The sequence below is a fragment of the Nycticebus coucang genome, chromosome 3 (genome assembly GCF_027406575.1).
Source record: "Nycticebus coucang isolate mNycCou1 chromosome 3, mNycCou1.pri, whole genome shotgun sequence".
In the NCBI taxonomy this organism is placed as follows: Eukaryota; Metazoa; Chordata; class Mammalia; order Primates; family Lorisidae; genus Nycticebus; species Nycticebus coucang.
In genome coordinates this window covers 9,706,922-9,732,631 of record NC_069782.1, presented here as the reverse complement: position 1 = coordinate 9,732,631, position 25,710 = coordinate 9,706,922, and the positions used below count along the sequence as shown (strand labels likewise).

At 55.4% G+C, this 25,710-nt stretch overlaps 1 protein-coding gene across 3 annotated transcripts; it reads right to left on the bottom strand.

Annotated features, from left to right (window-relative positions):
* Positions 1 to 395: 395 nt before the first annotated feature.
* On the bottom strand, positions 396 to 23,885 carry LOC128580559 (DNA dC->dU-editing enzyme APOBEC-3G-like). Of its 3 annotated transcripts, none has more exons than XM_053582536.1 (5): positions 23,808 to 23,885; positions 3,604 to 3,754; positions 1,605 to 1,893; positions 1,071 to 1,186; positions 396 to 785 (listed from the first exon to the last, which is right to left on the bottom strand). In XM_053582536.1, exons 2-5 carry the CDS (start codon positions 3,745 to 3,747, stop codon positions 771 to 773), a joined length of 564 nt encoding a protein of 187 aa, XP_053438511.1. In that variant the 5' UTR covers positions 3,748 to 3,754; positions 23,808 to 23,885; the 3' UTR covers positions 396 to 770. The 3 variants fall into 3 exon arrangements, with proteins under 3 accessions (XP_053438511.1, XP_053438513.1, XP_053438512.1); XM_053582538.1 differs by lacking the exons at positions 1,605 to 1,893; positions 3,604 to 3,754; positions 23,808 to 23,885 and adding exons at positions 17,153 to 17,441; positions 17,971 to 18,067; positions 19,423 to 19,525; XM_053582537.1 differs by lacking the exons at positions 1,605 to 1,893; positions 3,604 to 3,754; positions 23,808 to 23,885 and adding exons at positions 17,153 to 17,441; positions 19,423 to 19,554.
* Between the last annotated feature and the right edge of the window lie 1,825 nt (positions 23,886 to 25,710).

The window sequence follows — 25,710 nt, the reverse complement described above, 5'->3', positions numbered from 1 at the left end:
AGGAAGGGTGGGGGGACAGGATCCCACCAGAGACTCCCACTGTACAATGTTTGCTCCATGACACCAGGTGGCTCCCACCTCACAATGTCCAGTGGGACTTTAGGGGCTACATATGTGACTAACAATGGGCTTCATAGGCAGCTGTTCTGGGCAGAAAGTGCCCACTGCTGCCCTGGCCAGACACACACACACATGTGGTTCCTGTCCACTGTGGGACTGCTTTCTCTGTGATGATTGCAGGACCTGTCCCCTCCAAACACCGCTGCTGTAGGGTTTGAACTCAGTTGCTCTCCTGTAAGGCATAGGGGGGTTTTCTTATCCCAGAGGGAAGTAGTGTGACCTTGGCCCACATGAAGATGCACTACAGTAAGGAAAGACATTTACAGCCTTTCTAGAGTTTATTTAAAATCCTTTATTCATGATACATTTATAGAGGAAAAACATTAGGGAAGATAATTAATATTTCCTTACATTGGGCTAGATATGAAAGAATTAAAAACAATCACTTGATTAGTGAACTGGAAACCATTCTGAGAGTATTGAGGATACTTGTATACTGTATACCTGAAACAGAAGATCAATTTTCAACTAGAAGTTATATAACTAGGATTCTTAAAAAATATATTTCTCCATGAGTCCACTGGCTTTGCTGGTCTGTGTGGGTCACCTAGAAGTGAGGACAGGCACTGAGCCTTTCTTGGAAGAAGGTGCTTCATTCTGCCACTCAGCACAGGCCTCCTCCATTCCTTGGAGACACTGAGGTCCGGCCCTCAGTCTCCCTGAGCCTAGAGGGCAGGAGAAATTGAATACAGCTGAGGGTGAGAGAGTGGGAAAGATGACAGAGAAGAGGTCTGGGGACTGGGACAAGGACAGGGACAGGAAGGAGGGCCCAGCAGGCAAGAGAGCAGAGGGAGGTTGTGAGAGGGGAAGGGAGGGAGGGAGCTGGATGCCCCTGGGGGGAGCAGGCCACCCTTAGGAGAATCTGAGCAGACGGGAGGGAGGGAAGAGCCCAGGGAGGGAGAGGAAGGGACCAGGCAGATGTGGCACCAGCCAGAGGGAGGAGGCCCCACCTGGAGGATGTCCTGCAGCTTCCTGCTCAGGGACTGGCTTTCCTCTTGCAGCCCGTCCCAGGGCTGGAAGGTCCCTCCCTGGTGGTCCACAAAGGTGTCCCAGCAGTGGTCAAACTCTGAGAAGGGACAGGAGACAGGAGTCAAGCCCCTGCTGTGGGGAGGGGCCCCTGCAACTATGTATGACCCTGAGGGACAGACTCTGCACGTGGTCCTTCAGTGTCCTCTTTGTCATCCCTGCCCTGGGGACTTGTCTGCTTCCTCAGACCCTCTTCCCATTGGCATCTAAGCCATCCCAGTCCTCATTCTTTCTGGAAGCCCCTAAGTCCTGCTTCACTTCCAGCCTCCCTCCTTGTCCCCTGGGACCACCCTCCTGTCCTGGACCCTCTTCCAAGAGGCCCCACGTGGGCCCCCGAGTGCAGCCAGCACTTCTGCAGGCAGCAGACTGGGGCCTTCCACGGGGACGCTGACCCTTCCCCGCTTTCTGTCACCTTCCTAGGGGCCTCTCCCTGCCGCCTCCCAAGGCTCCATGCTGACCTGCATGGCTCATGATGGCCACTTGGGCCCCAGCGTCCTGCAGGGCCTTCAGCCCCTCCTCATATCCATGGTAGATGTCATAGATGCGGGCAGCCAGGATCCGCAGGCTCACGTGGCTGTTCCCCCTCAGGAACGCGGCCACTTCCTGGGCACAGCTGAAACAGGGGCTCCAGGAGATGAAGCAGGTGACCCTGTAGTGCTGGGCCGAGTCCAGCTTCCAAGACTTAATGAGGTCCAGGAAGCACAACTCTGCGTGACGGCCCTCAGAGCCATTTTTTGGATCCTTAGCCTAGTAAAGAAAAGAAAGTGTGAGTCATTTGTCATGAACAGGGTGGGGAGCCTGGACCAGGCTGAGGCTGGGGGCCTCCAGCACAAAATGAGAGGGGTGCCCACACCTCAGTTATGGAGATGAATGAATTTTCATGCAATATTGAAAGTATCAAGGGTGGCAGCGGTGGCTCACGCCTGTAATCCTAGCACTCTGGGAGGTGGAGGCAGGTGGATTGCTTGAGCTCACGAATTTGAGACCAGCCTAAGCAAAAGCCAGAACCCATCTCTACTAAAAATAGAAAAACTTGAGGCAAGAGGATTGATTGAGCCCGAGTTGGAGGTTGCTGTGAGCTTTGATATCATGGTACCCTACCCAGGGCAATAGCTTGAGACTCTGTCTGAAAAAAAAAAAAAGAAAGAAAGAAAGAAGAAAATATCAAGTTAATGCAAAATTCCAAGATGAACAAATATCAGCCCTGTAAACACAGACAGCCCAGGACTGGTGACTGTGTTTTTTCTCAATTCCAGTACATTCTACAGAGACCTCTCAGTATCTGTCTTTATTTATAATGCTGATATTTTGCTCATCATGAAGTTTTGAAACTAAATTTGATATTAAGTAATGCATTAAAGATTTCAGTCTTACATGAAGATATGATTTCTCTGATACCTGCATTTCCAGAGCACCCTCAAACTTTGCACCCAGGTCAGAGCCTTAGGGAAGCTCAGCCAGACCCAAGTGTGCAAGGAGGGGCTGCAGAGCTGATGAAGAAAGAGGGTTCAGCTGACCCCCAGAGTCATTGACCTGATGCCCGTGAGCTGACCGAGTCTCCTTCATGCAATAGTGACCCCTTATCTATCTACTCCCTCACCCCACCTCCTTATCTACAGCAATCCTTCTAGAAGTTGCTATTCTGTGATTGGGCCCAAGAGAGATATAGAAACAGATCAAAAGGGCTCCCTGTGCACCAATTAGAGGGACAATGGGCTCAGGCAGGACACACCCCAGAGTCCTGGAGTCATGGGGTGATTGTTAATGTTGTTGCCCACAGAATTAAGATTTGCCCAAACTGCAGGGAAGGACATTCAACAACACGCTGGGAACTAGTCATGCTGAGCACACAGAGAAGGGAGGACAGCGGGTGTGACCTGACTTGGTCAGTCCCTACTCTTCCCTGATGCTTGGCCTCCCTGGCACTCTGACAAGGGCCTTCCTGTGGGCTCCTTCCTGGTCAGGACAGACTCTCAGGATGGCCTCTCCTGCCCCTTGTCCCACCTCAGTCTCTCTTCCCCAGGATTAGGCCAGGAGCAGGGACCAAGAATCTTGGTCTGTGAATCTTGGTCTGCCATGAGGGTCCTGGGCAGCGTCCTCGGAGCCACAGGGGTGTAGGGCTGACCTGATAGCACTGTGCTCTGGGGCAGACCCTTTCCCTCTGCCCTGAGCCCCTGAGAGCATAGCAGGAGAGGGTGGCTGGGCACCGGACAGGGGGATGACGCTGGGCTTGTGGTGCCAGGGCCTGGAACATGTGGCCAGATGATGATGCAGGGCTAAAAATGCCAACCATGCAGTATCTGGGGAAGCCGAAGTGTCCCACCTCATCCTAGAGCAGAGCAGTAGCAGCCAGTGGGACAGAAACTCTGTGGGTACCACATGCATACCCAGGAACCTCCGTCCATGAAGGCTGAGACTGGGGAGGCCCTGCCTGTATGCAGTGCCTGGTGTGGTTACCTGGTTACGAAGGAAGCCCTTGTACTGGTTCTGAGGGACCCAGGAGTCACTCTTCAGGAGCTCCACCTCGTGGCACAGGTAGGTCTGGTGCTTCCCGTCTGAACAGGTGTTTATGAAGTTGTCCATGAATGTGCCTGGATCCATTAGGTGTCTGTGGATAAGAGTGGGCAATGCTCAGACAGAAGACTCCTCCTGGGACCACTGACAGCACTCCCCTACATCTGACATTCTCATCCTATAGCCACATCTTTCCCCTGCACCCCACTTCCTCCTCTGCACCCCATATCCCTCCGCTGTACCTCGCACTTATTCCTCCTGCCTGCCTTTATCCTTCACCCTTCCTCCAGACCTCTTTCTCCCACACTCCTTTCCTTTCCAGCCCACATCTATTCCCTGCACCCTACCTCCCTCCCCTGCACCCACATCCTGAGGCACCTGTTAGTAGAAAAAGTAGAAAAGCTTCCACACACTTGCTGCAGCCTCCAGCCCTCCCTCTCAGATCCCTGCAGCCTCATTGGGGAGACAGCACAGCCCTGGGGGCACCCTTGGCCTTGTCAGGGTCTCCCCAGGATCAGGGCAGTGGGCTGAGATGTTCTGGGGAGGCCCTGCCGCTCCCCCCCTGGGCAGGGCTGTGTCTGGTCCCCTGGCCTCCCCATCTGCCCTGTCCCGGCTCTGCCAGCTCAAGGTGGAGTCACTGGGGCTTCTCCTCCTGCCTGTAGGGTTGACTCAGGACACATCTGCCTTGGGGCAGGACACTCCTGAGTGAGTCCATCAGGGAAAGGAGAGGAAAGAGAAAGGTGGGAAATCTCCGCTCTGAACTTTAGCTTCCCATTGTCACACTGATGAAAAATGACACGCGCTCTTTTGCCCTAAATACCCGTTACTTTCTACAGTTTCAACCCGAAGGTTGCAAAGCTCCTTTCCTTACTACGGTCAAGTAGAGACGACCCTTCCTTTCATGCAGGGCCAAGGAACCATTGTGGGATGACACTTTTGCATCTGAAGGGAACTCTTCCTGGTGCCCTTTCGCGGTCCTGTGACCAGGCACCACGCGGCCCCGGGTTCACCTGCATCCCACGTGGAGCAGCACAGACCCTTCAATGTGCCTTTGTCTCATGCTTCTCTGCAGAGAACTTTGGGTGGAAGCAAAGAAACAGCGCGGCTGACCAGACAGACACTGGACTGTGTGGAAACGGGCGCTCACGGGGTTGCAGGAAGAGCCGGACAGCAAGGTTGTGCAAAGAACAAGAGGCCTGTTGCTCCAGACACCCTGGGAGGAGAAACCAAGGACCATCCTTCCAGGAACCCCCGCCTGAGGAAAGAGCTCTCTAGAAGTTTTCTCCTCTCTCATTACTCCCTTCAGGGCAGGGGTCAGATGGCTGAGCCTGATCCCAACCCTCCCTTGTTCTGGGCAGGCACCCAGATGACCGTTCTGACCGTCCCGTTACACCTGTGGCGAGGTCATAGCAAACTCTCCCAGCTTCTCCTTTCTTGTTTTCTTCCATCTGAACTTTCTTGTCTCAGTTTTCCCAGTGTCAGTCACCTTCTGTGACCCCTGAATACTCCTTTCCTCCCCATAATCTCCTCTTTAGGGAAGCTGACCAGGCCAGCTGACAGCTGTCACCCAGAACTGTCCCTTAATCACCCCAGGGTGCAGCCCTGGCCCACTGGTTACCTGGTACCTTACCTACCCAGGAGTCTTGCCTGTCTGCTGGACTTTGTCCTCAGCAAGAGCGTGGGGACGCTCCTGAGCTAAGGGCCCCATGCCCAGGCACGTCCCCTGCTGCACCTGCCCTTCCAGAGCCTGCTGTGGACTTGTTGCCCCGCAGGGCTCCCTGAGAAGGGGATGTGGGCTCTGCTGTCTTCCGGCACCCTGGCAGCTGCCAAGAAATGCCACATCACCCTCGTGCTCAGGGGTTCCATGTTCATCTGTGATCTCTGAGAATCGTCACTGTGCTGAACGGACACAAAGCCGCACATCCACGTGCACTGATGAGGGGACCACAGGAAGCTGCTCCTCTAGAGGACACCCCGGTCGGTCTCCACAATGTCAGGGATTCACTCCGTCCAGTCTTCTGTTTGCCTCGCCCTGGCCTTTCAATGTTGAAGGTTCCCATTTTCATCCTCCCTGAGGATTTTCCCATATTGTTCTTTCAATGATGGTCTCACCTTCACTTCAAAAACGATCCCTCCTCCCCTAAGTCCTTTACTCTGGATGTGGCACCTCTGCCTTTGGGTTTGTATTCAGAGGTATTTGTGTCCTTTGCAATTTGTGTCAGTTTTAGAGTCTTTGTGTTGATCAAATGTTTCAGGAAACATCTTGCCTTGATCCAATTCTCTTACCTCTGTTGTATGAGTAGATGTGACAGTCTGTGGAGCACTGAGGACAGTCCCCCGACAGACTGAGTGCCCTGTGGCACTAGCCTCACCGTGGCTATTGTCCCACTGTTTTGAGAGCCCAGGGGGAAGCCAGGCATGTGGTTCCCAGGTCTTCACAGTCACCCCTCCTGGCTTTTAAGTCAACAAACACCTCGTGCCCACACTGTGGGCAAAGCTCTGGACTTTAGTAAGAGGGGTCCAGAATCCATGCAGCCCAATGTGTCCCCTGCAGGAGCTCAGAGCTGAGCCTCAGACTCTAGGCCCTACATGCAGACATGAGAAGCACACGGAGCTGGGCCCTCCCTGCCCCAGTGTCTCAGTGCTACACACAGTGACAAACCATGCAGGAAAAGGTCAGGTTACTTATTTCCAGGTCCAAGGCGAGATAAATTGGAGTGAGCTGCAGGAATCCAAAAGGAAAAGGCAGGTCTTCTGGAGAAAGCCTCATAGAGCTGGGAATAGGTGCCTATGTCCCTGTGCAGGGGACACGGGGCCTGGATGTGCTGGAGGGACCCAGATCAGTGCAACTGTCTGCCCTGGACAGGCTCTGTCCTGGCTACCCTCTAGTCTAAATGAAGCAGGGGACAGATAGGAACACATGGCTCATCAGTGTCTACCACCAACCTAGCATGGCCCATGAGCAGCATTGCTGGGCTCTGCCCCTGGGAGGGGAACAGTGTCCATGGCCAGGAGCCTGTGGGCCTAGATCCTGGTCAGGGCCTGATGGAGCCCAGGCCAGGAGGTCATATCCCAGAGCACTGGGCTGTCCCATCCCTTCCTCCTCAGTGTGGCAGATGCTGACGGGGCCCTCAGCCTCGGTCCTTGTCCTCACCACCTCCCATGCTGCCCCCCTCACCCCCAGCTCCAGCCCCTGCAGCTCTGTGCAGAGGACCCTCCCCAGCCACCAGTCAGCTTGGCCCAGCTGTGCAGCCAGAGGTGCCCTGGAGCAACCCCCACCAATGGGGCAGGTGCTGCTGCAGCGGGAGCCCGGCTCGCCTGGCCAGTGGGGATGATGTCCACCCGAGAGGGACACTATGGACCTCAGGGCCGTCCTGTGGGGCAGCCCAGCCTCACTGTCTGCCTTTCCTTCTGTCCTGCATCCCCACTGCCCTGTCCCTGTTCTGCTTCTCCACCTAAATAGGGCAGCCACGGTTACAAATGAAAATACAGGCTGAGCACTGTGGCTCACAGGAGTAATCCTATCACTCTGGGAGGCCCAGGCCAGTGGATCACTTGAGCACAGGCGTTTGAGACCAGCTTGAGCAGCAGTAAGACCCTGTCTCTACTAAAAAAAGAAAAACTGGCTCAGCGCCTGTGGCTCAAATGGCTAAGGTGCCAGCCACATACATCTGAGCTGGCGGGTTCAAATCCAACCTGGGCCCGCCAAACAACAATGATGGCTGCAACCAAAAAATAGCTGGGCATTGTGGCGGATGCCTGTAGACCCAGCTACTTGGGAGGTGGAGGCAGAAGAATTGCTTGAGCCCAGGAGTTGGAGGTTGCTGTGAGCTGTGATGCAATAGCACTCTACCCAGGGCAACAGCTTGAGGCTCTGTCTCAAAAACAAAAGAAAGAAAGAAAGAAATTCCACCTTGCCCGGGCATGCAGTGTTTCCTTGCTGACAAACCCCACATGAAACCCTGGTGTCCAACCTTCTGACATCAGTGACCACAGATCTCGCTGCTTCAAGAACTTCCAAGATGTGACCACAATACCTCCCGCTTTGCTGAAGCTCCTCCCCCAGCTCCCAGATGACTCATGGCTCTGTCCATCACTCTGGGCCTTCTCCAGCCCTCAGCCCTCCGCCCTAGAGGACACCATGTCCTGCTCAGGTCCCGGGTTCCCTCTGCCCTGACATCTCCCAGTCTGTGTCTGAGGCCTGGTGGCCACCTCAGGACTCCTGGCCAGGAAATACCAGCTTGGCCTGGCACCCTGTCCTACCCCTGTGTGTCCCCTAATGGAGCCTTGCCTAGTGTGTCGTGGAGAAAATCCCAGTGACAGTTTTGGTGTACTTAGATTGGGGGTGAATCTGGGCTCTCCACTGCCCACCTGCATGTTCTCAGGACAAGGACACAAGACTCCACACAGCAAAGTGGTGCTGGGAACCATTCCCTGCTGCTGGTGTTTGGCAACGTGGGATGGTTTTGGGTATGGAAAGGGCTCAGCCCAGGGCGGGAGACCTGGCTAGTTGGCAGCAAATGGTAGATGTTCATTGAAAGACACGTGGGGAGAACCCCCGTGAAATTGTCCTCACTCACTGGGGTGCAGCTCATCGTCTCCAGGGAGGTGCTGGCTCCCTCCACACCTGCCCTGGGAGGTAGGAGGAGACGCAGGACTGGGGCCCCTGGCTGAAAACCCAGGGCTGGAAAGCACAGCGGGACCCCAGAGCTATCGGGTAGGCATAGAGAGAGGGTCAGGAGGAGAAGACGGTCGCCATGGGTTTAAGGCTAAGAGGTGGGAGCCCCCCAAGACAGCTGGCAGAGGAGGCTCAGAAGCAGAGATGCTTTGAGGGGCCTGAGGTACCTGGGCCTTGGTGCTGGGCTGAACTGCACGTCCTGTCCAGTGACAGTTCCTGGGTCTGATGCCTCCTGCTTCTGAGAGTGGCACAGGGTGGGATGGTGTGATCCTCGCCAACATCCTCTTAGGACCTCGGAGCCTTATATATTGTAGGTGTCTTAGGAAGTGACCCGAAAGCTGCTGACTAAGTGGCGCTGTGCCACACCCTTTCCCAAACTCAGGCCATGCATGCCACCCACATCATGGTCACAGTACAAGCTTTTCTGCCTAGTCAGGCTAGCTTTGGCTTTGATTTCCCCACCCCTTAACAGTCCTACCAGGAAGCTATGGATGACATTGGGTAAAAGAAGCTCTTGTCACAATTTGGTCACTTTGGGCATCAGGAGCTGGAAGGCAGGAGGACAGGGCACAGGTAGGAGGACAGGTGTCCACATGCTGGAGAAAGGCCCCACAGGCCCTAGTGTTCCCAGAAGTCGGGCTTCAATGCAGCCGACCCTGCGTCCCCCATAGTGGCCTGCCCAGGCCCTGCCTGGTCCTGGCTCCCAGGGTCCTGCTGCATCCAGGGACCTATCCAGAGTCCTGCACTTGGAGGAGGGCATCGCCCTAAGAGTAGGGCTGGGGCCTTCATCCAGGCTCAGGGAAGGGAAGGGGACACATGAGTGCTGAGCCCTCCTCTGCCTGTTAATTGCAAATGAGAGCAGGAGTATCTCTATCCCCATGACTGAGAGGACACAATAGAGGCTCAAAGAGGTCCCGAGACCTGCCCAGGGCCCCAGGGAGCAAAGGATTCAGGCACACATACCCAAAAGAAGGGCGACCCCTGTGCCCTTGCCTCATACCTCCCAACCCTCAAAAATGGGAGGAAGCTGTGTTCTTGTCCCAAGCCAGCCCCTGAGTCCTAGCTACAGGTCAGTCCCATCATTCCTTGGGTCTTCCTGCTAGGCTCAGCACACTTTCTGCTGGAGAGGCTAGTAGCGTGGGCCCCGTGGGATAGCCCCCTGTTCCTGACAGCCCTGGCCTGGCCAGCTGTCCCATGCAGGGGAAGACCACATCATGGGGACAGTTCCATGCTGGATGGCACACTGAACAAGGGGCTCTTTACCACTAAAGTCTGCCAGTCACTGTCTTCAGGAAAAAACTTCACCAGCGGCCCCTACATTTTCTGGTGGCCACCACTCCTCATAGACAGATGGGAGTGTGCTCCGCCCCTCTGCTGTGAGGGCACCTCCTGTCTGTCCACTCCCAGACTTTGATCCCCTCTGCACGAGGACAGGCTCTGGATGGTGTCAGCCCCATTGGTGTCTCAGGTGGCATCCTCTGGACTCATCCTGGGCATGTGTCATGGCGTGTGTCTGACCAGAACCCACATCCCAGTGCATGCCTGCAGCACAGTACAGCCATCAGGGCTCCCTGCCCGTGTCTCCAACAGGCCCAAAGGGGTGTCGCACTACCCCAGGCAGTTCTACCCCAGCCCCCAGTTACTAAGGCTAGAAAGTGCTTCTGAATCCGTGAGGACAGCAGGGGGTCACGGACAGCCTGAGCTGCCAGTGTAGCGTCCCTGAGGTGTGGGGGCTCTGGCTACACAGGCCCTTCCCCAAGGGAAGTCCCCGCCCTTTAGTTGGCTGCTGCTGCCCAGAGGGACAGCCTCTGCCCAACCAGCATTGTAGGCCCCCAGCAAACGTGTCCTAGAGCCTCCGCCACCACAGGCCTCCCCAAGTTGTCTGGGGCAGACCCAGGAGGGCTCCACCCAGGGGGTAGCTGTTTGCTCACCCTCCTTGGAGACTCCCTCCTGCCAGCCTGGCTCCTCAACCCCAGCTCTGGGTCTCTCCCACCCGCCTGTTCCCCTCATGTCCTCCTTCCTCACGGCCCCTGCCCCCGGCCTAGCCGAGCCCCCTTGTAGCCATGACCCCAACCTTGCCTCCCCCTCTCTATCCAGACAGCCCCTGCTGTGCAGAGTGTCCCTTCCACTGACAAGGACACTTCCTGCTAACTTTCCAATAGACACGGGAATAGGGAGCCCTTCTCCTCTGAAGAGCACTGGGGATGTCGGTGTGACAGCGTATCTGCCCTTCTCCCACAGGGTGACAGCCTCAGGATGCAGAGAAGCCAGCTCAGGGTGGGGAGAGGGGACCACATGGGCCAAGGGCTCAGAAAGACAGGCTGGCCCGGGGACCTAAGGTTGGGTGGGGCAGGGGCAGCTGGGGGTTCATCTCAGGGTGCCCTTCCTCCTCTGATGTCCTCCCCCACCCTGTCAGGACTCCACGGGCTGTGGCTGGCTCGGCCTCAGGCCCACCTCTGAAAGTGACCTGAGACCAGGGCCCAGGAATGCTGGGCTGTCCACTCCCATCCCTGCCCCGAGCCACCTCCTGTCTGAACTCCTATTCCCACATATAGAACCTGCTTCCCAGAGGGGTCTTTCCAGAAACCTGTTCTTGGCTTACATTTTACCCCAAGACAACCTGCTTGGCCCCATTTGGTCACAAATGCCCTGGGGGACATCCTGAGACAAGGCTGAAAGGAGAGAGAAGGCCAGAATGAGTCCGCAGGGGGCTCTGCCCACAGACCCCTCAGGGGCCAGGCTGGTCTCTGCAGTGAGCTCCCTCCCCAGCCAGGGCTCTGCCTGGACCCTGGGGTGTGCTGGCCAGGGACTTGGCTGGGCCGGGGAGAGGACAGAAGGAGCAGTGTGAGTGACAGCTGCCCTCACCGACACCTGGTCTTCACTCTCCACAGCAGCGCCGTGGCCTCACCTGTAGCTCAGGTGCCCGTGAGTGAGTCACCGGCAGGTATGTCCCTGTTTCTCTCTACTGCCACACACCAGGGAGGTCAGACTCCTCTACTGTCACTCCTTTACTCCACAATCTCACATCTGTAACTCTTGTTATTTGATGAGAGATGACCCTGCAGTAAAATGTTTACTCCCAAGTCAAGAGGGAGGCCAGGATCCCACCCTCACCTGGGGTGGGGGACAGGTCACTGTCTGGGCTTCTGGCTTCCACATGCCAGCACAGGGTGACCCAGACAGGAGTGGGTGGCGATTTTACTCCAGGCCCTGGATACAGCAGCTTTAAGAAGCACCACAGACTGGAAGAGTAGGGAAAGGTCCCCCAAGGACTGCTGTGCCCCCCTTTCCCATATGTGCCCCTCATCTGCACAGATGTCCCCTGTCCATTAGAACCTGACTCTCCGGGTGTGTCTCCCAGACACGCCTGGCCTCTCCTGGACAACATGCTGCCAGAGGAGGGTAGGATTCTATGGGGGCAGCGACAGAGCCTCATGGTGAATGCTGGACACCACATCAGTGCTGGACTCCTCTGAGTGACTGTGACTCCTGAGGTGACAGCATGTCCCTTCCTGTGTCCACGGGAAAGAGGATGGAAGAAATGCTGCCCTTTGGCTTGGTGCCCGTAGCCCAGCGGTTAGGGCGCCGGCCACATACACCAGGTCTGACGGGTTCAAACCTGGCCTGGGCCTGTCAAACACCAATAACAACTGCAACAAAAAACAAATAGAAAGAAAGAAAATCCTGCCCTTTGCTGGGACTGATAGCCCCCCACCCACCCCACGGCTGCCTCTGGAATGTTGAGTGAAAATGTGAATAGTCCTACATTCTGCTGGAGTTTCCACCAGAGTGGAGGATGGGTCTGAGAGTAAGAAAGGAACGGGGTTCACGTGCTGGGGTCAGGGTATGTTCCGGGAGATTCCATCCTCAGCAGATGCAATTAGGCCTGAAACCCGGTGAGTCAGTGGTGCTGTTTCCCTTCCCTTTCTAAACACTGGACTTGGCATGGCACCCACATTGGTGTCACAGAATGGGGAAGTTCTCTGCGCCCTTTAGGTTCTCCACACAGCTAAACAACACGCCCTTTAGGTTCTTCACACAGCTTCGGTTTTCTTTTCCCAGCTGTGACATCAGCCCCACATGGATGCTTGTGGACTCACAAAGGTCAGACTGAGTTTTACAGAGCAGAGAGCTTAGCCCACCACCATTCTGCAGACCCACCATTCCTCACAACGACAGCCAGGGCCTTGGATTAACACGTCTAAAATACATTAGACAACATGCCACCCAGAGTTAAAATCTCTGCCACACATTGTCAAAGTGGCGTATGGACCCAGGGCTCAGATAAGAGAGGCAAGAGGGCTGGTGGGTCTCCTCTCCAGCCAAGAGGGAGGCCAGGACCCTGCCCTGCCTGAGGGTGGACAGGGGCAGCCGTTGTCTGGGCTTCTGGCTCCTATGTGCCAGCACAGGGTAACCCAGATGGGAGTAACAGTTTCACTACCCTGGATACAGCAACTTTCAGAAGTGCCTCTGCTGGGAAGTTCAGGGGGAGCCCTCAGGACTGCTATGGTCCCCTGTAGGTGGCCCCGCCAGCCACATGTCCTTCTGTCCACCAGAGAATGAATCTCTTGGAGCAGCAAAGCCCTAGCCATCACTGGCCCCTTCCTGGCCCACTGGCAGCCTGATAGAGAAGGCAGGATACTGTGAAGGATCACTAGAGCCTAATAGAGAACTCTCCATCAGGACATCAGGACATGGGGCAGCACTGGGTCCTTATCCAGGGGTCATGGCTGAGACCCAGGGAGGGGTTGATGGGTTGGGAAGGAGCCCAGCGATGAGCCAGGTCCGGGGCTGGCCCAGCACAGGGGGCGGAAGAGAGGAGCAGCCCTGGGAGGCCCAGCTCAGCCCCAGTAGGGAGGGGAACTCAGCCCAGGATAGGAGGTCAGGGGCAGAGACTAACAGCAGGGCCGGGGCAGCAGGAGTCAGGGCTGGGGCTCATCTGTGTCTGTCCTGCCTTCCGCAATGGTTTCTGGCTCTATGACATGTGGGGTTTTTTTGCTTGATGATAGTAGGAAGCTCTTATCACAGTATATTCTGTGGGACCCCACGGGCCACATATGTAACAAAGAACGGGCTTCACAGGCAGCTGTTCTGGGCAGAAAGTGTGCACCGCTGTCCTGGCCAGACAGAAACACAGACACACACAGTGACATGAGATTAGAGGACCTTCCACAAGGTACCCCATACTCCCCAGACACCCACTTCAACACGTTACATGGACGGGGTGAGTGGAGAACTTGGACATCAACCCTAATCCTTTGATCTGCATTTCTGGGCTCTGACAACAGCTCCACCCCATCCTAGAAGCAAATGACCAAAAAGCTACAAAGTGTAGTCACTCTGGGCAATGGAGCTGAGCTGCAAGAGGACCTGGGACCCTGGCCTGGAGAAAGAGGCCATGTGTGCTGTCCCAGGGCAGGTAGCAGGACCCTTCTCCTCCTCCACATTCCATCTCCCAAGTCCTCCCCTGGGCAGGGTGCTGGTTCCCTCAGCTCAGGTCACTCTGGAACTAGAGTGGACATTCTGCTTTGGTCTGGAGTCCATGCTGCTCTGCACAAGGTCCCAGTTCTACCAATTCTGGGGACCTTGCCCAGCCTAGAGCAGGCAGGAAGAACAGGCTGCCAGTGCCCCACTCAGGGTCTCAGCAGTGTCCCGGGAGCTGTGTGCTATCCCCTCACAGCAGCTATGGGCGATACTCTGAAGTCAGGCCCTGGGGAGCTGAGGGGGTCTGGGGAGGAGCTTGGGAGATAGGGCTCTGTGAGGATGGGGACAGGGCCCCTGGAACCTGACCCAGGGAAGTACAGAGTGGTCTTTTTCACCAGGGTGAAGTGCTCTGGCCTCTCCCAGGTTGGCCTATTGCCCTGAGAACATCTTGTGGCTATTTGGTCCATTGAGTCTGGGATGGAGGCTGGACTGTTGTCAGAGCCTGAAATCACAACCAAATGCGGACACTTAATGACGACATTCTCCCTGCTTTCCCCCATGTCAAATGATGAAATCTTCTTTTTTATTTGAGACAAAGTCTCACTATGTCGCCCTTGGTAGAGGGCTGTAGCATCACAGCTCACAGCAACCTCAAACTCTTGGGCTTAAGCGATTCTCTTGCCTCAGCCTCCCAAGTAGCTGGGACTACAGGCACTCACTGGCTATTTTTTAGTTGCTGTTGTTATTGTTTTTTAGCAGGCCTGGGACGGACTCGAACCCACCACCTTCGGTGTATGTGGCCAGCACCCTACTCACTGAGCTACGGGCGCCGAGCCTAAAATCTTCTTTTTCAAACATAGTTAAGGGGGTGCTCTGGCAGTGGATGTTTCCTGTGTGTTGAATAAAAAATTTCCTTTTTCTTTTGTCACTCTGTGTCACCGTGCGTGTGTTTGTCTGGGCCAGGGTACCAGTGTGCACTTTCTGCCCAAAAAAGCTGCCTATGAGGTATTAGTCACATATGTGGCCCCTGAGGTCCCAAGGGGCATCCTGAGGGGGGAGCCACCTGCTGTCACAGAACAAAAAAGCCCCAGTCAGACAACAGGGAACCAGTGCCAAAGATAGGACAGACACACTGAGCCACAACCCTGACCCCTAGTGCCTGGCTCTGGAGTCTGTCTCTGCCCCTGATCTCCTGACCTGGGCTGAGCTCCCCTCCCTGCTGGGGCCGAGGTGGGCCATCCGGGGCTGTTCTTCTCCCCCGTCCCTGTGCTAGGCCAGCCCTGGACTTGGCCACTCCCTGGGCCTCTTCCCTGCAATGGCCTTGTCCTGGCTTTCACCCCTGACCTCCTCAGGCTCCCTCTCTAAGGCTGAACTCAGGAAGAGCAGGGGACCGCACACCCCTGACATCCCCCGGCTGCATGCATGTGTGCTTCCTGGCCACTTTCTCTGTAACGATTGCAGGACCTGTCCCCTCCAAACAGGGCTGCTGGCCACGTGACTTTGTTAATGCCAGTAGGGTTTGAACTCAGTTCCTCTCCCGTAAGGCTTAGGGAGATTTTCTTATCCCAGAGGGAAAAAGTGTGACCTTGGCCCAAATGAAGATGCACTACAGTAAGGAAAGACATTTACAGCCTTGCTAGAGTTCATTTAAAATCCTTTATTCATGATACATTTATAGAGGAAAAACATTAGGGAAGATAATTAATATTTCCTTACATTGGGCTAGATATGAAAGAATTAAAAACAATCACTTGATTAGTGAACTGGAAACCATTCTGAGAGTATTGAGGATACTTGTATACTGTATACCTGAAACAGAAGATCAATTTTTTTTTTGGAGACAGAGTTTTACTTGGTCGCCCTCGGTAGAGTGCCGTGGCATCACAGCTCACAGCAACCTCAAACCCTTGGGCTTAAGCCATTTTCTTCCTCAGCCTCCCAAGTAGCTGGGACTACAGGTGACTGCCACAATGCCCGGTTATTTTTATTTTTATTTATTTTTAATTTTTTAATATTTATTTATTTATTTTGAAACAGAGTCTCACTTTGTCGCCCTCGGAGGAGTGGTCTTGGGCTTAAGTGATTCTCTTGCCTCAGCCTCCCAAGTAGCTGGGATTACAGGAGCCCACCACAACGCCCGGCTGTTTTTTGGTTGTAGTTCTCATTGTTGTTTGGCAGGCCCAGGCTAGATTCCACATACACCACCTCTGGTGTATGTGGCCAGGGCCCTAGCCTCTGACCTATAGGCACTCAGCCACAAGATCAATTTTCTTTTTCTTTTTTTTTTTGGTTTTTGACCAGGGCTAGGTTTGAACCTACTACCTCCAGCATATGGGACCGGCGCCCTACTCCTTGAGCCACAGGCGCCACTACAAGATCAATTTTCAACTAAAAGTTATTTAACTGGAATTTCTAAAATATATATTGCTCCGTGAGTCCACTGGCTTTGCTGGTCTGTGTGGGTCACCTAGAAGTGAGGACAGGCACTGAGCCTTTCTTGGAAGAAGGTGCTTCATTCTGCCACTCAGCACAGGCCTCCTCCATTCCTTGGAGACACTGAGTCTCCCTGAGCCTAGAGGGCAGAAGAAATTGAATACAGCCGAGGGTGAGAGAGTGGGAAAGATGACAGAGAGGAGGTCTGGGGACTGGGACAAGGACAGGGACAGGAAGGAGGGCCCAGCAGGCAAGAGAGCAGAGGGAGGTTGTGAGAAGGGAAGGGAGGGAGGGAGCTGGATGCCCCTGGGGGGAGCAGGCCACCCTTAGGAGAATCTGAGCAGACGGGAGGGAGGGAAGAGCCCAGGGAGGGAGAGGGAGGGACCAGGCAGATGTGGCACCAGCCAGAGGGAGGAGGCCCCACCTGGAGGATGTCCTACAGCCTCCTGCTCAGGGACTGGCTTTCTTCTTGCAGTCTCTGCCAGGGCTGGAAGGTCCCTCCCTGGTGGTCCACAAAGGTGTCCCAGCAAGGGGCCAAACTCTGAGAAGGGACAGGGGACAGGAGTCAAGCCCCTGCTGTGGGGAGGGGCCCCAGCAAGCATGTATGACCCTGAGGGACAGACTCTGCACATGGTCCTTCAGTGCCCTTTGTCATCCCTGCCCTGGGGACCTGTCTGCTTCCTTAGACTCTCTTCCAACTGGCATCTGAGCCAGCCCAGTCCTTATTCTTTCTGGAAGCCCCTAAGTCCTGCTTCACTTCCAGCCTCCCTCCTTGTCCCCTGGGACCACCCTCCTGTCCTGGACCCTCTTCCAAGAGGCCCCACCTGGGCCCCCGAGTGCAGCCAGCACTTCTGCAGGCAGCAGACTGGGGCCTTCCACGGGGACGCTGACCCTTCCCCGCTTTCTGTCACCTTCCTAGGGGCCTCTCCCTGCCACCTCCCAAGGCTCCATGCTGACCTGCATGGCTCATGATGGCCACTTGGGCCCCAGCGCCCTGCAGGGCCTTCAGCCCCTCCTCATATCCAGAGTGGTGGTCATAGATGCGGGCAGCCAGGATCCGCAGGCTCACGTGGCTGTTCCCCCTCAGGAACGCGGCCACTTCCTGGGCACAGCTGAAACAGGGGCTCCAGGAGATGTAGCAGGTGACCCTGTAGTGCTGGGCTGGGTCCAGCTGCCAAGACCCAATGAGCTCCAGGAAGCACAACTCTGCGTGACGGCCCTCAGAGCCATTTTGTCGATCCTTAGCCTAGTAAAGAAAAGAAAGTGTGAGTCATTTGTCATGAACAGGGTGGGGGGCCTGGACCAGGCTGAGGCGGGGGTCCTCCAGCACAATGAGAGGGGTGCCCACACCTCAGTTATGGAGATGAATGAATTTTCATGCAATATTGAAAATATCACGGCTAGGAGCAGTGGCTCACGCCTGTAATCCTAGCACTCTGGGAGGCAGAGGCAGGTAGATTGCTTGAGCTCCCGAGTTTCAGACCAACCTGAGCAAAAGTGAGACCCCATCTCTATTAAAAGTAGAAAAGCTGAGGCAAGAGTATCAATTGAACCTGAGTTGGAGGTTGCTGTGAGCTACGATGCCACAGCACTGTACCCAGGGGGACAGCTTGAGACTCTGTCTCAAAAAAAAAAAAGCGAGCTCAGTGTGTAGGATGCTGGTCACATACACCGAGGCTGGCAGGTTCGAGCCTGGCCTGGGCCTGCTAAACAACAATGACAACTGCAACAAAAAATAGCCAGGTGCTCTGGCTGGTGCCTATAGTCCCAGCTACTTGGGAGGCTGAGGCAAGAGAACTCCTTAAGCCCAGGAGTTGGAGGTTGCTGTGAGCCGTGATGCCATGGTGCTTGACCAAGGACGACATAGTGAGACTGTCAAAAAAAAAAAAAAAGAAAGAAAGAAAATGTCAAGATAATGCAAAATTCCAAGATGAACGAATATCACTTATGTAAACACAGACGGCCCAGGACTGGTGACTGTGTTTTTTCTCAGTTCCAGTACATTCTGCAGAGACCTGTCAGTATCTGTCTTTATTTAGAATGTTGATGCTTTGCCCACCATGAAGTTTTGGGAATAAATTTGATATTAAGTAATATTATAAATATTTCAATCCTGACATGATTTCTCTGATGCCTGAGTTTCCGGAGCACTCTCAAACTTCGCACCCAAGGTCAGAATCTTAGGGAAGCTCACCCAGACCCAGGTGCGCATAGAGGGGCTGCAGAGTTAGTGAAGGAAGAGGGTTCAGCTGAGGCCCAAAATCACTGGCTTGAGGCCCATGAGGTGACTGAGTCTCCTTCATGGGGTAGTGACCCCTTATCTATCTACTCCCTCACCCCACCTCCATATCTACAGAGATTGTTCTAGAAGCTGCTATTCTGTGACTCACCCTGTTCTGGGCCCAAGAGAGATATAGAAACAGACCAAAAGGGCTTCCTGGGCACCAATGAGAGGGACAACAGGCTCAAGCAGGACGCACCCCTGAGTCCTTGGGTCATGTGGTGATTGTCACTGTTGGAGATTTGCCCAAACTGCAGCGAAGGACATTCAACAACACGCTGGGAACTAGTCAGGCTGAGGACACCAGAGCAGAGAGGACAGCAGGTGGGACGTGACTTGGTCAGTCCCTACTCCTCCCCTGATGCTTGGCCTCCCTGGCACCCTGACAGGGGCCTTCCTGTGGGCTCCTTCCTGGTCAGGACAGACTCTCAGGATGGCCTCTTCTGCCCCTTGTCCCCCCTCAGTCTCTCTTCCCCGGGATTAGGTCAGGAGCAGACACCAGGAATCTTGGTCTGTTAAGTCAGGTCGGCCTGATCCTCTACAGACCTTCCTGTGGGAGCTGCTGCCATGAGGGGTCCTGGGCAGCGTCCTCGGAGCCACAGGGGTGTCGGGCTGACCTGATACCACTGGGCTCTGGGGCAGACCCTTTTCCCACTGCCCTGAGCCCCTAATTAGCAGGAGAGGGTGGCTGAGCACTGGACAGGGGGATGACGCTGGGCTCGTGGTGCCAGGGCCTGATCATGTGGCCAGATGCTGACACAGGGCTCAGAATTGCCAACCATGGAGCGTCTGGTGAAGCCAAAGTGTCCCACCTCATCCCAGAGCAGAGCAGTAGCAGTCAGTGGGACCATAGGTGACAGAAACTCTGTGGGCACCACATACACTTAATGCCCATGAAGCCTGGGACTGGGGAGACCCTGCCTGGATGCAGTGCCTGGCTGGTTACCTGGTTGCGCAGGAAGCCCTTGTACTGGTTCTGAGGGACCCAGGAGTCACTATCCAGGAGCTCCACCTCGTGGCACAGGTAGGTCTGGTGCTGTCCAAAGACTGAAGAGTTGTTTGTGAAGTTGTACATGAATCTGTCTGGATCCATCAGGTATCTGTGGATAAGAGTGGTTAATACTCATAGACAGAAGAATCCTCCTGGGACCACTCACAGCATTCCCCTATACCTGACATCCCCCCCCATAGTCACATATATCCCCTGCACCCTCCATCCCCCTGCGGTTCCCCACATCCTAGGGCACCTCTTAGAAGAAAAGCTTCCACTCACTTGCTGCAGCCTCCAGCCCTCCCTCTCTGATCCCTGCAGCCTCACTGGGGAGACAGCACAGCCCTGGGGGCACCCTTGGCCTTGTCAGGGTCTCCCCAGGATCAGGGCAGTGGGCTGAGATGTTCTGGGGAGGCCCTGCCGCTCCCCCCCTGGGCAGGGCTGTGTCTGGTCCCCTGGCCTCCCCATCTGCCCTGTCCCGGCTCTGCCAGCTCAAGGTGGAGTCACTGGGGCTTCTCCTCCTGCCTGTAGGGTTGACTCAGGACACATCTGCCTTGGGGCAGGACACTCCTGAGTGAGTCCATCAGGGAAAGGAGAGGAAAGAGAAAGGTGGGAAATCTCCGCTCTGAACTTTAGCTTCCCATTGTCACACTGATGAAAAATGACACGCGCTCTGTTGCCCTAAATACCCGTTACTTTCTATAGTTTCAACCCGAAGGTTGCAAAGCTCCTTCCCTTACTACGGTCAAGTAGAGACGACCCTTCCCTTCATGCAGGGCCAAGGACCATTGTAGGATGACACTTTTGCATCTGAAGGGAACTCTTCCTGGTGCCCTTTCGCGGTCCTGTGACCAGGCACCACGCGGCCCCGGGTTCACCTGCATCCCACGTGGAGCAGCACAGACCCTTCCCTGTGCCTTTGTCTCATGCTTCTCTGCAGAGAACTTTGGGTGGAAGCAAAGAAACAGCGCGGCTGACCAGACAGACACTGGACTGTGTGGAAACGGGCGCTCATGGGGTTGCAGGAAGAGCCGGACAGCAAGGTTGTGCAAAGAACAAGAGGCCTGTTGCTCCAGACACCCTGGGAGGAGAAACCAAGGACCATCCTTCCAGGAACCTCCCCCCGAGGAAAGAGCTCTCTAGAAGTTTTCTCCTCTCTCATTACTCCCTTCAGGGCAGGGTTCAGATGGCTGAGCCTGATCCCAACCCTCCCTTGTCCTGGGCAGGCATGCAAATGACAGTTCTGACTGTCCCATTACACCTGTGGCGAGGTCATAGCAAACTCTCCCCAGCTTCTCCTTTCTTGTTTTCTTCCATCTGATCTTTCTTCTTGTCTCAGTTTTCCCAGTGTCAGTCACCTTCTGTGACCCCTGAATACTCCTTTCCTCCCCACAATCTCCTCTGCAGGAAGGCTGACCAGGCCAGCTGACAGCTGTCACCCAGAGCTGTCCCTTAATCACCCCACAGTGTGGCCCTTGTTCCCTGGATACCCATCACCTTCCCTGCGAGAGTCTGTCCTGTCTGCTGGACTGTGTCCTCAGCAAGAGCGTGGGGACGCTCCTGAGCTAAGGGCCCCATGCCCAGGCACGTCCCCTGCTGCACCTGCCCTTCCAGAGCCTGCTGTGGACTTGTTGCCCCGCAGGGCTCCCTGAGAAGGGGATGTGGGCTCTGCTGTCTTCCAGCACCCTGGCAGCTGCCAAGAAATGCCACATCACCCTCGTGCTCAGGGGTTCCATGTTCATCTGTGATCTCTGAGAATCGTCACTGTGCTGAACGGACACAAAGCCGCACATCCACGTGCACTGATGAGGGGACCACAGGAAGCTGCTCCTCTAGAGGACACCCCAGTCGGTCTCCACAATGTCAGGGATTCACTCTGACGTCCAGTCTTCTGTTTGCCTTGCCCCGGCCTTTCAATGTCGAAGGTTCCATTTTCATCCTCCCTGAGGATTTTCCCATGTTGTTTCTTCAACCATGGTCTCACCTTCACTTTGAATATGATCCCTTCTTCCCTGAGTCCTTTACCTTGGGTGTGGGGCCTCTGCCTTCTGTGGGTTTGTATTCAGAGGTATTTGTGTCCTTTGCAATTTGTGTCAGTTTTTGAGTCCTTGTGTTGGTGAAATGTTTCAGGAGACATCTTGCCTTGATCCAGTCCTCTTGCTGATATGGTGTGAGTAGATGTGACAGTCTGCAGAGCACTGAGGACAGTCCCCCGACAGACTGAGTGCCCGATGGCACCAGCCTCACCATGGCTATTATCCCACTGGTTTGAGAGCCCAGGGGAAAGCCAGGCATGTGGTTCCCAGGCCCTCATGTTCACCCCTAATGGCTTTTAAGTAAAAAAACACACGTCCTTCCCACACTGTGGGCAAAGTCCTGGGCTCTGGAAGAGTCCAGAGGAGACCAGAATCCACACAGCCCAATGTGTCCCCTGCAGGAGCTCAGAGCTGAGCCTCAGACTCTAGGCCCTACATGCAGACGTGAGAAGCACACGGAGCTGGGCCCTCCCTGCCCCAGTGTCTTAGTCCTACACACAGCGACAAACCATGCAGGAAAAGGTCAGGTTACTTATTTCCAGGTCCAAGGTGAGATAAATTGGAGTGAGCTGCAGGAATTCAAACGGAAAAGGCAGGTCTTCTGGAGACCTCGTAGAGCTGGGAATAGGTGCCTATGTCCCTGTGCAGGGGACACGGGGCCTGGATGTGAGGAGGGACCCAGCTGAGTGCATTCACTGCCTGGACAGGCTCTATCCTGGCCACCCTCTAGTCTAAATGAAGCAGGGGACAGATAGGGACACATGGCTCATCAGTGTCTACCACCGACCCAGCATGGCCCATTAGCAGCATAGCTGGGCCCTGCCACTGGGAGGGGAATAGTGTCCACGGCCAGGAGCCTGTGGGCCTAGATCCTGGTCAGGGCCTGATGGAGCCCAGGCCAGGAGGTCATATCCCAGAGCACTGGGCTGTCCCATCCCTTCCTCCTCAGTGTGGCAGATGCTGACGGGACCCTCAGCCCTGGTCCTTGTCCTCACCACTTCCCATGCTGTCCCCTCACCCCCAGCTCCAGCCCCTGAAGCTCTGTGCAGGGACCCTCCCCAGCTACCAGTCAGCTTGGCCCAGCTGTGCAGCCAGAGGTGCCCTGGAGCAACCCCCACCAATGGGGCAGGTGCTGCTGCAGTGGGAGCCCGGCTCGCCTGGCCAGTGGGGACGATGCCCACCCGAGAGGGACACTGTGGACCTCAGGGCTTCCCTGTGCAGATGAAGTGTCCCCAGCCCAGCCTCATTGTCCGTCTTTCCTCCCGTCCTGCGTCCCCACCACCTCTCCCTCCCTGTTCCACTTAAATAGGTCAGCCATGGAGTGCAAATGAAAATACAGGCCGCCTGCAAGTTTTTAGTTAGTGAAGTTCCAAATGATTTGCTGTAACTTGTGTTGAAATTCCAGTTTTCATCCCTGATGACCCCCACATGAAGGCCTGGGGTCTGACCTCTGACATCAGTGACCACAGACCTAGCTGCTTCAGGAGCCAGGATGTGACCAGGATAACTCCACTTTGCTGAAGCGCCTTCTCCAGCTCCCAGGTGACTCATGACTCTGTCCCTCACTCTGGGCCTTCTCAAGCCCTCAGCTCTTCTCCCACCTCAAGTCCTATCAGGTCCCGGGGTCCCTCTGCCCTGACATCTCTCAGTCTACCTCTGAGGCCTGGTGGCCACTCCAGGACTCCTGGGCAGGAAATATACCAACCAGCTCGGCCTGACACCCTGTCTCACCCCTGTGTGTCCCCTAATGGAGCTCTGCCTAGTGTGTCCTGGGGAAATCCCAGTGACAACTCTGCTGTACTTAAGACCCAGGGTGAACTTGGGCTCTCCACCGCCCACCTGCGTGTTCTCAGAACAAGGACACAAGACTCTACACAGCAAAGTGGTGCTGGGAACCATTCCCTGCTGCTGGTGTTTGGCAACGTGGGATGGTTTTGGGTATGGAAAGGGCTCAGCCCAGGGCGGGAGACCTGGCTAGTTGGCAGCAAATGGTAGATGTTCATTGAAAGACACGTGGGGAGAACCCCCGTGAAATTGTCCTCACTCACTGGGGTGCAGCTCATCGTCTCCAGGGAGGTGCTGGCTCCCTCCACACCTGCCCCGGGAGATAGGCAGGACTGGGGCCCCTGGCTGAAAGCCCAGGGCTGGAAACCACAGCGGGACCCCAGAGCTATCGGGTAGGCATAGAGAGAGGGTCGGGAGGAGAAGAAGGTCACCATGGGTTTAAAGCTAGGAGGAGAGAACCACCCAGACAGCTGGCAGAGGAGGGTCAGAAGCAGAGATGCTTTGAGGGGCCTGAGGTACCTGGGCCTCGGTGCTGGGCTGAACTGCACGTCCTGTCCGGTGACAGTTCCTGGGTCTGATGCCTCCTGCTTCTGGGAGTGGCACAGGGTGGGATGATGTGATCCTCACCAACTTGGGAGCCTTATATATCGTAGGTGTATCATGAAGTGACCCAAAAGCTGCTGACTGAGTGGTGCTGTGCCACACCCTTTCCCAAACTCAGGCCATGCATGCCACCCACATCATGGTCACAGTTAAGGACACTCTCTGCCAGGTTTGGGCCAGCTTCGGGTGAGGCAGGGGCAGCTGGGGGTTCACATCAGGGTGCCCTTTCACCTCTACTGTCCTCCCCCACCCTGCCAGGACTCCACGGGCTGTGGATGGCTCGACCTCAGACCCACCTCTGAAAGTGACCTGACCCTGGACCTGGGACCAGCAGCAGCTAGGGCCCAGGAATGCTGGGCTGTCCACTCCTGTCCCTGCCCCCAGCCACCTCCTGTCTGAACTCCTGTTCCCACACATAGAACCTGCTTCCCAGAGGGGTCTTTCCAGAAACCTGTTCTTGGCTTACATTTTTACCCCAAGACAACCTGCTTGGCCCCATTTGGTCACAAATGCCCTGGGGGACATCCTGAGACAAGGCTGAAAGGAGAGAGAAGGCCAGAATGAGTCCGCAGGGGGCTCTGCCCACAGACCCCTCAGGGGCCAGGCTGGTCTCTGCAGTGAGCTCCCTCCCCAGCCAGGGCTCTGCCTGGACCCTGGGGTGTGCTGGCCAGGGACTTGGCTGGGCCGGGGAGAGGACAGAAGGAGCAGTGTGAGTGACAGCTGCCCTCACCGACACCTGGTCTTCACTCTCCACAGCAGTGCCGTGGCCTCACCTGTAGCTCAGGTGCCCTGTGAGTGAGTCACTGGCGGGTATGTCCCTGTTTCTCTCTACTGTCACACACCAGGGAGGCAAGACCCCTACCACAATGTCACATCTGTCACCCTTCTTCTTTTTTTTTTTTTTCTTTGAGATAGTCACCCTGGGTAGACTGCTATGGTGTCATAGCTCACAGCAACCTCAAAGTCTTGGGCTCAAGAGATCCTCTTGCCTCAGCCTCCTGAGTAACTGGGACCACAGGCAACTGGTATGATGCCCAGCTTATTTTTTCTATTTGTAGTAGAGACAGAGTCTCGCTCTTGCTCCAGCTGGTCTCAAACTCCTGAACTCAGGTGATTCACCTGCCTCAACCTCCCAGAGTGCTTGGATTATGGGTTTCGGTCACCGAGCCTAGTCCCCTTGTAACCCTTCTCATTTAATGATAGAGATGGTCTTGGACTAAAATGTTTAAAGCTAGCTGGGCCAGATACTGCCCAGAGTTAAGTTCTCTGAAGCACATGGTACCAGCCTCATATGGACACAGGGCTCCAGGAAGTAAGAAGAGAGGGTAGGTGGGTCTCCCCACCAGCCAAGAGGGAGGCCAGAACCCCACCCTCACCTGGGGTGGGGGAGCAGGGGCAGCCACTGTCTGGGCTTTTGGCTTCCATGTGCCACCACAAGGTGACCCAGACAGAAGTGTGTGGCAATTTCACTCCAGGCCCTGGATACAGCAGCTTTAAGAAGCACCACAGCCTGGAAGAGTAGGGAAAGGTCCCCCAAGGACTGCTGTGCCCCCCTTTCCCATATGTGCCCCTCATCTGCACAGATGTCCCCTGTCCATTAGAACCTGACTCTGCTGGTGTGTCTCCAGACACACCTGGCCTCTCCTGGACAACATGCTGCCGGGGCGGGGGGAGGGAATTCTGTGGGGGCAGCGACAGAGCCTCACGGTGAACGCTGGACCCCACATCAGTGCTGGACTCCTCCGACTGACTGTGACTCCTGAGGTGACAGCATGTCCCTTCCTTGTGTCCTGAAGAAGGATGGAATCCTCCCTTTGGC

Bases quoted from the DNA above. Each gene is read 5' to 3' on its own strand.
- LOC128580559 (XM_053582536.1), bottom strand. From the start codon at position 3,747: ATGGATCCAGGCACATTCATGGACAACTTCATAAACACCTGTTCAGAC. The intron at 1,894-3,603 runs GTAACCACACCA...TTTCTTTACTAG, and splicing joins AGGGCTTCCTTCGTAACCAG to GCTAAGGATCCAAAAAATGG. The intron at 1,187-1,604 runs GTCAGCATGGAG...GTCCCTTCTCAG, and splicing joins GGCCATCATGAGCCATGCAG to AGTTTGACCACTGCTGGGAC.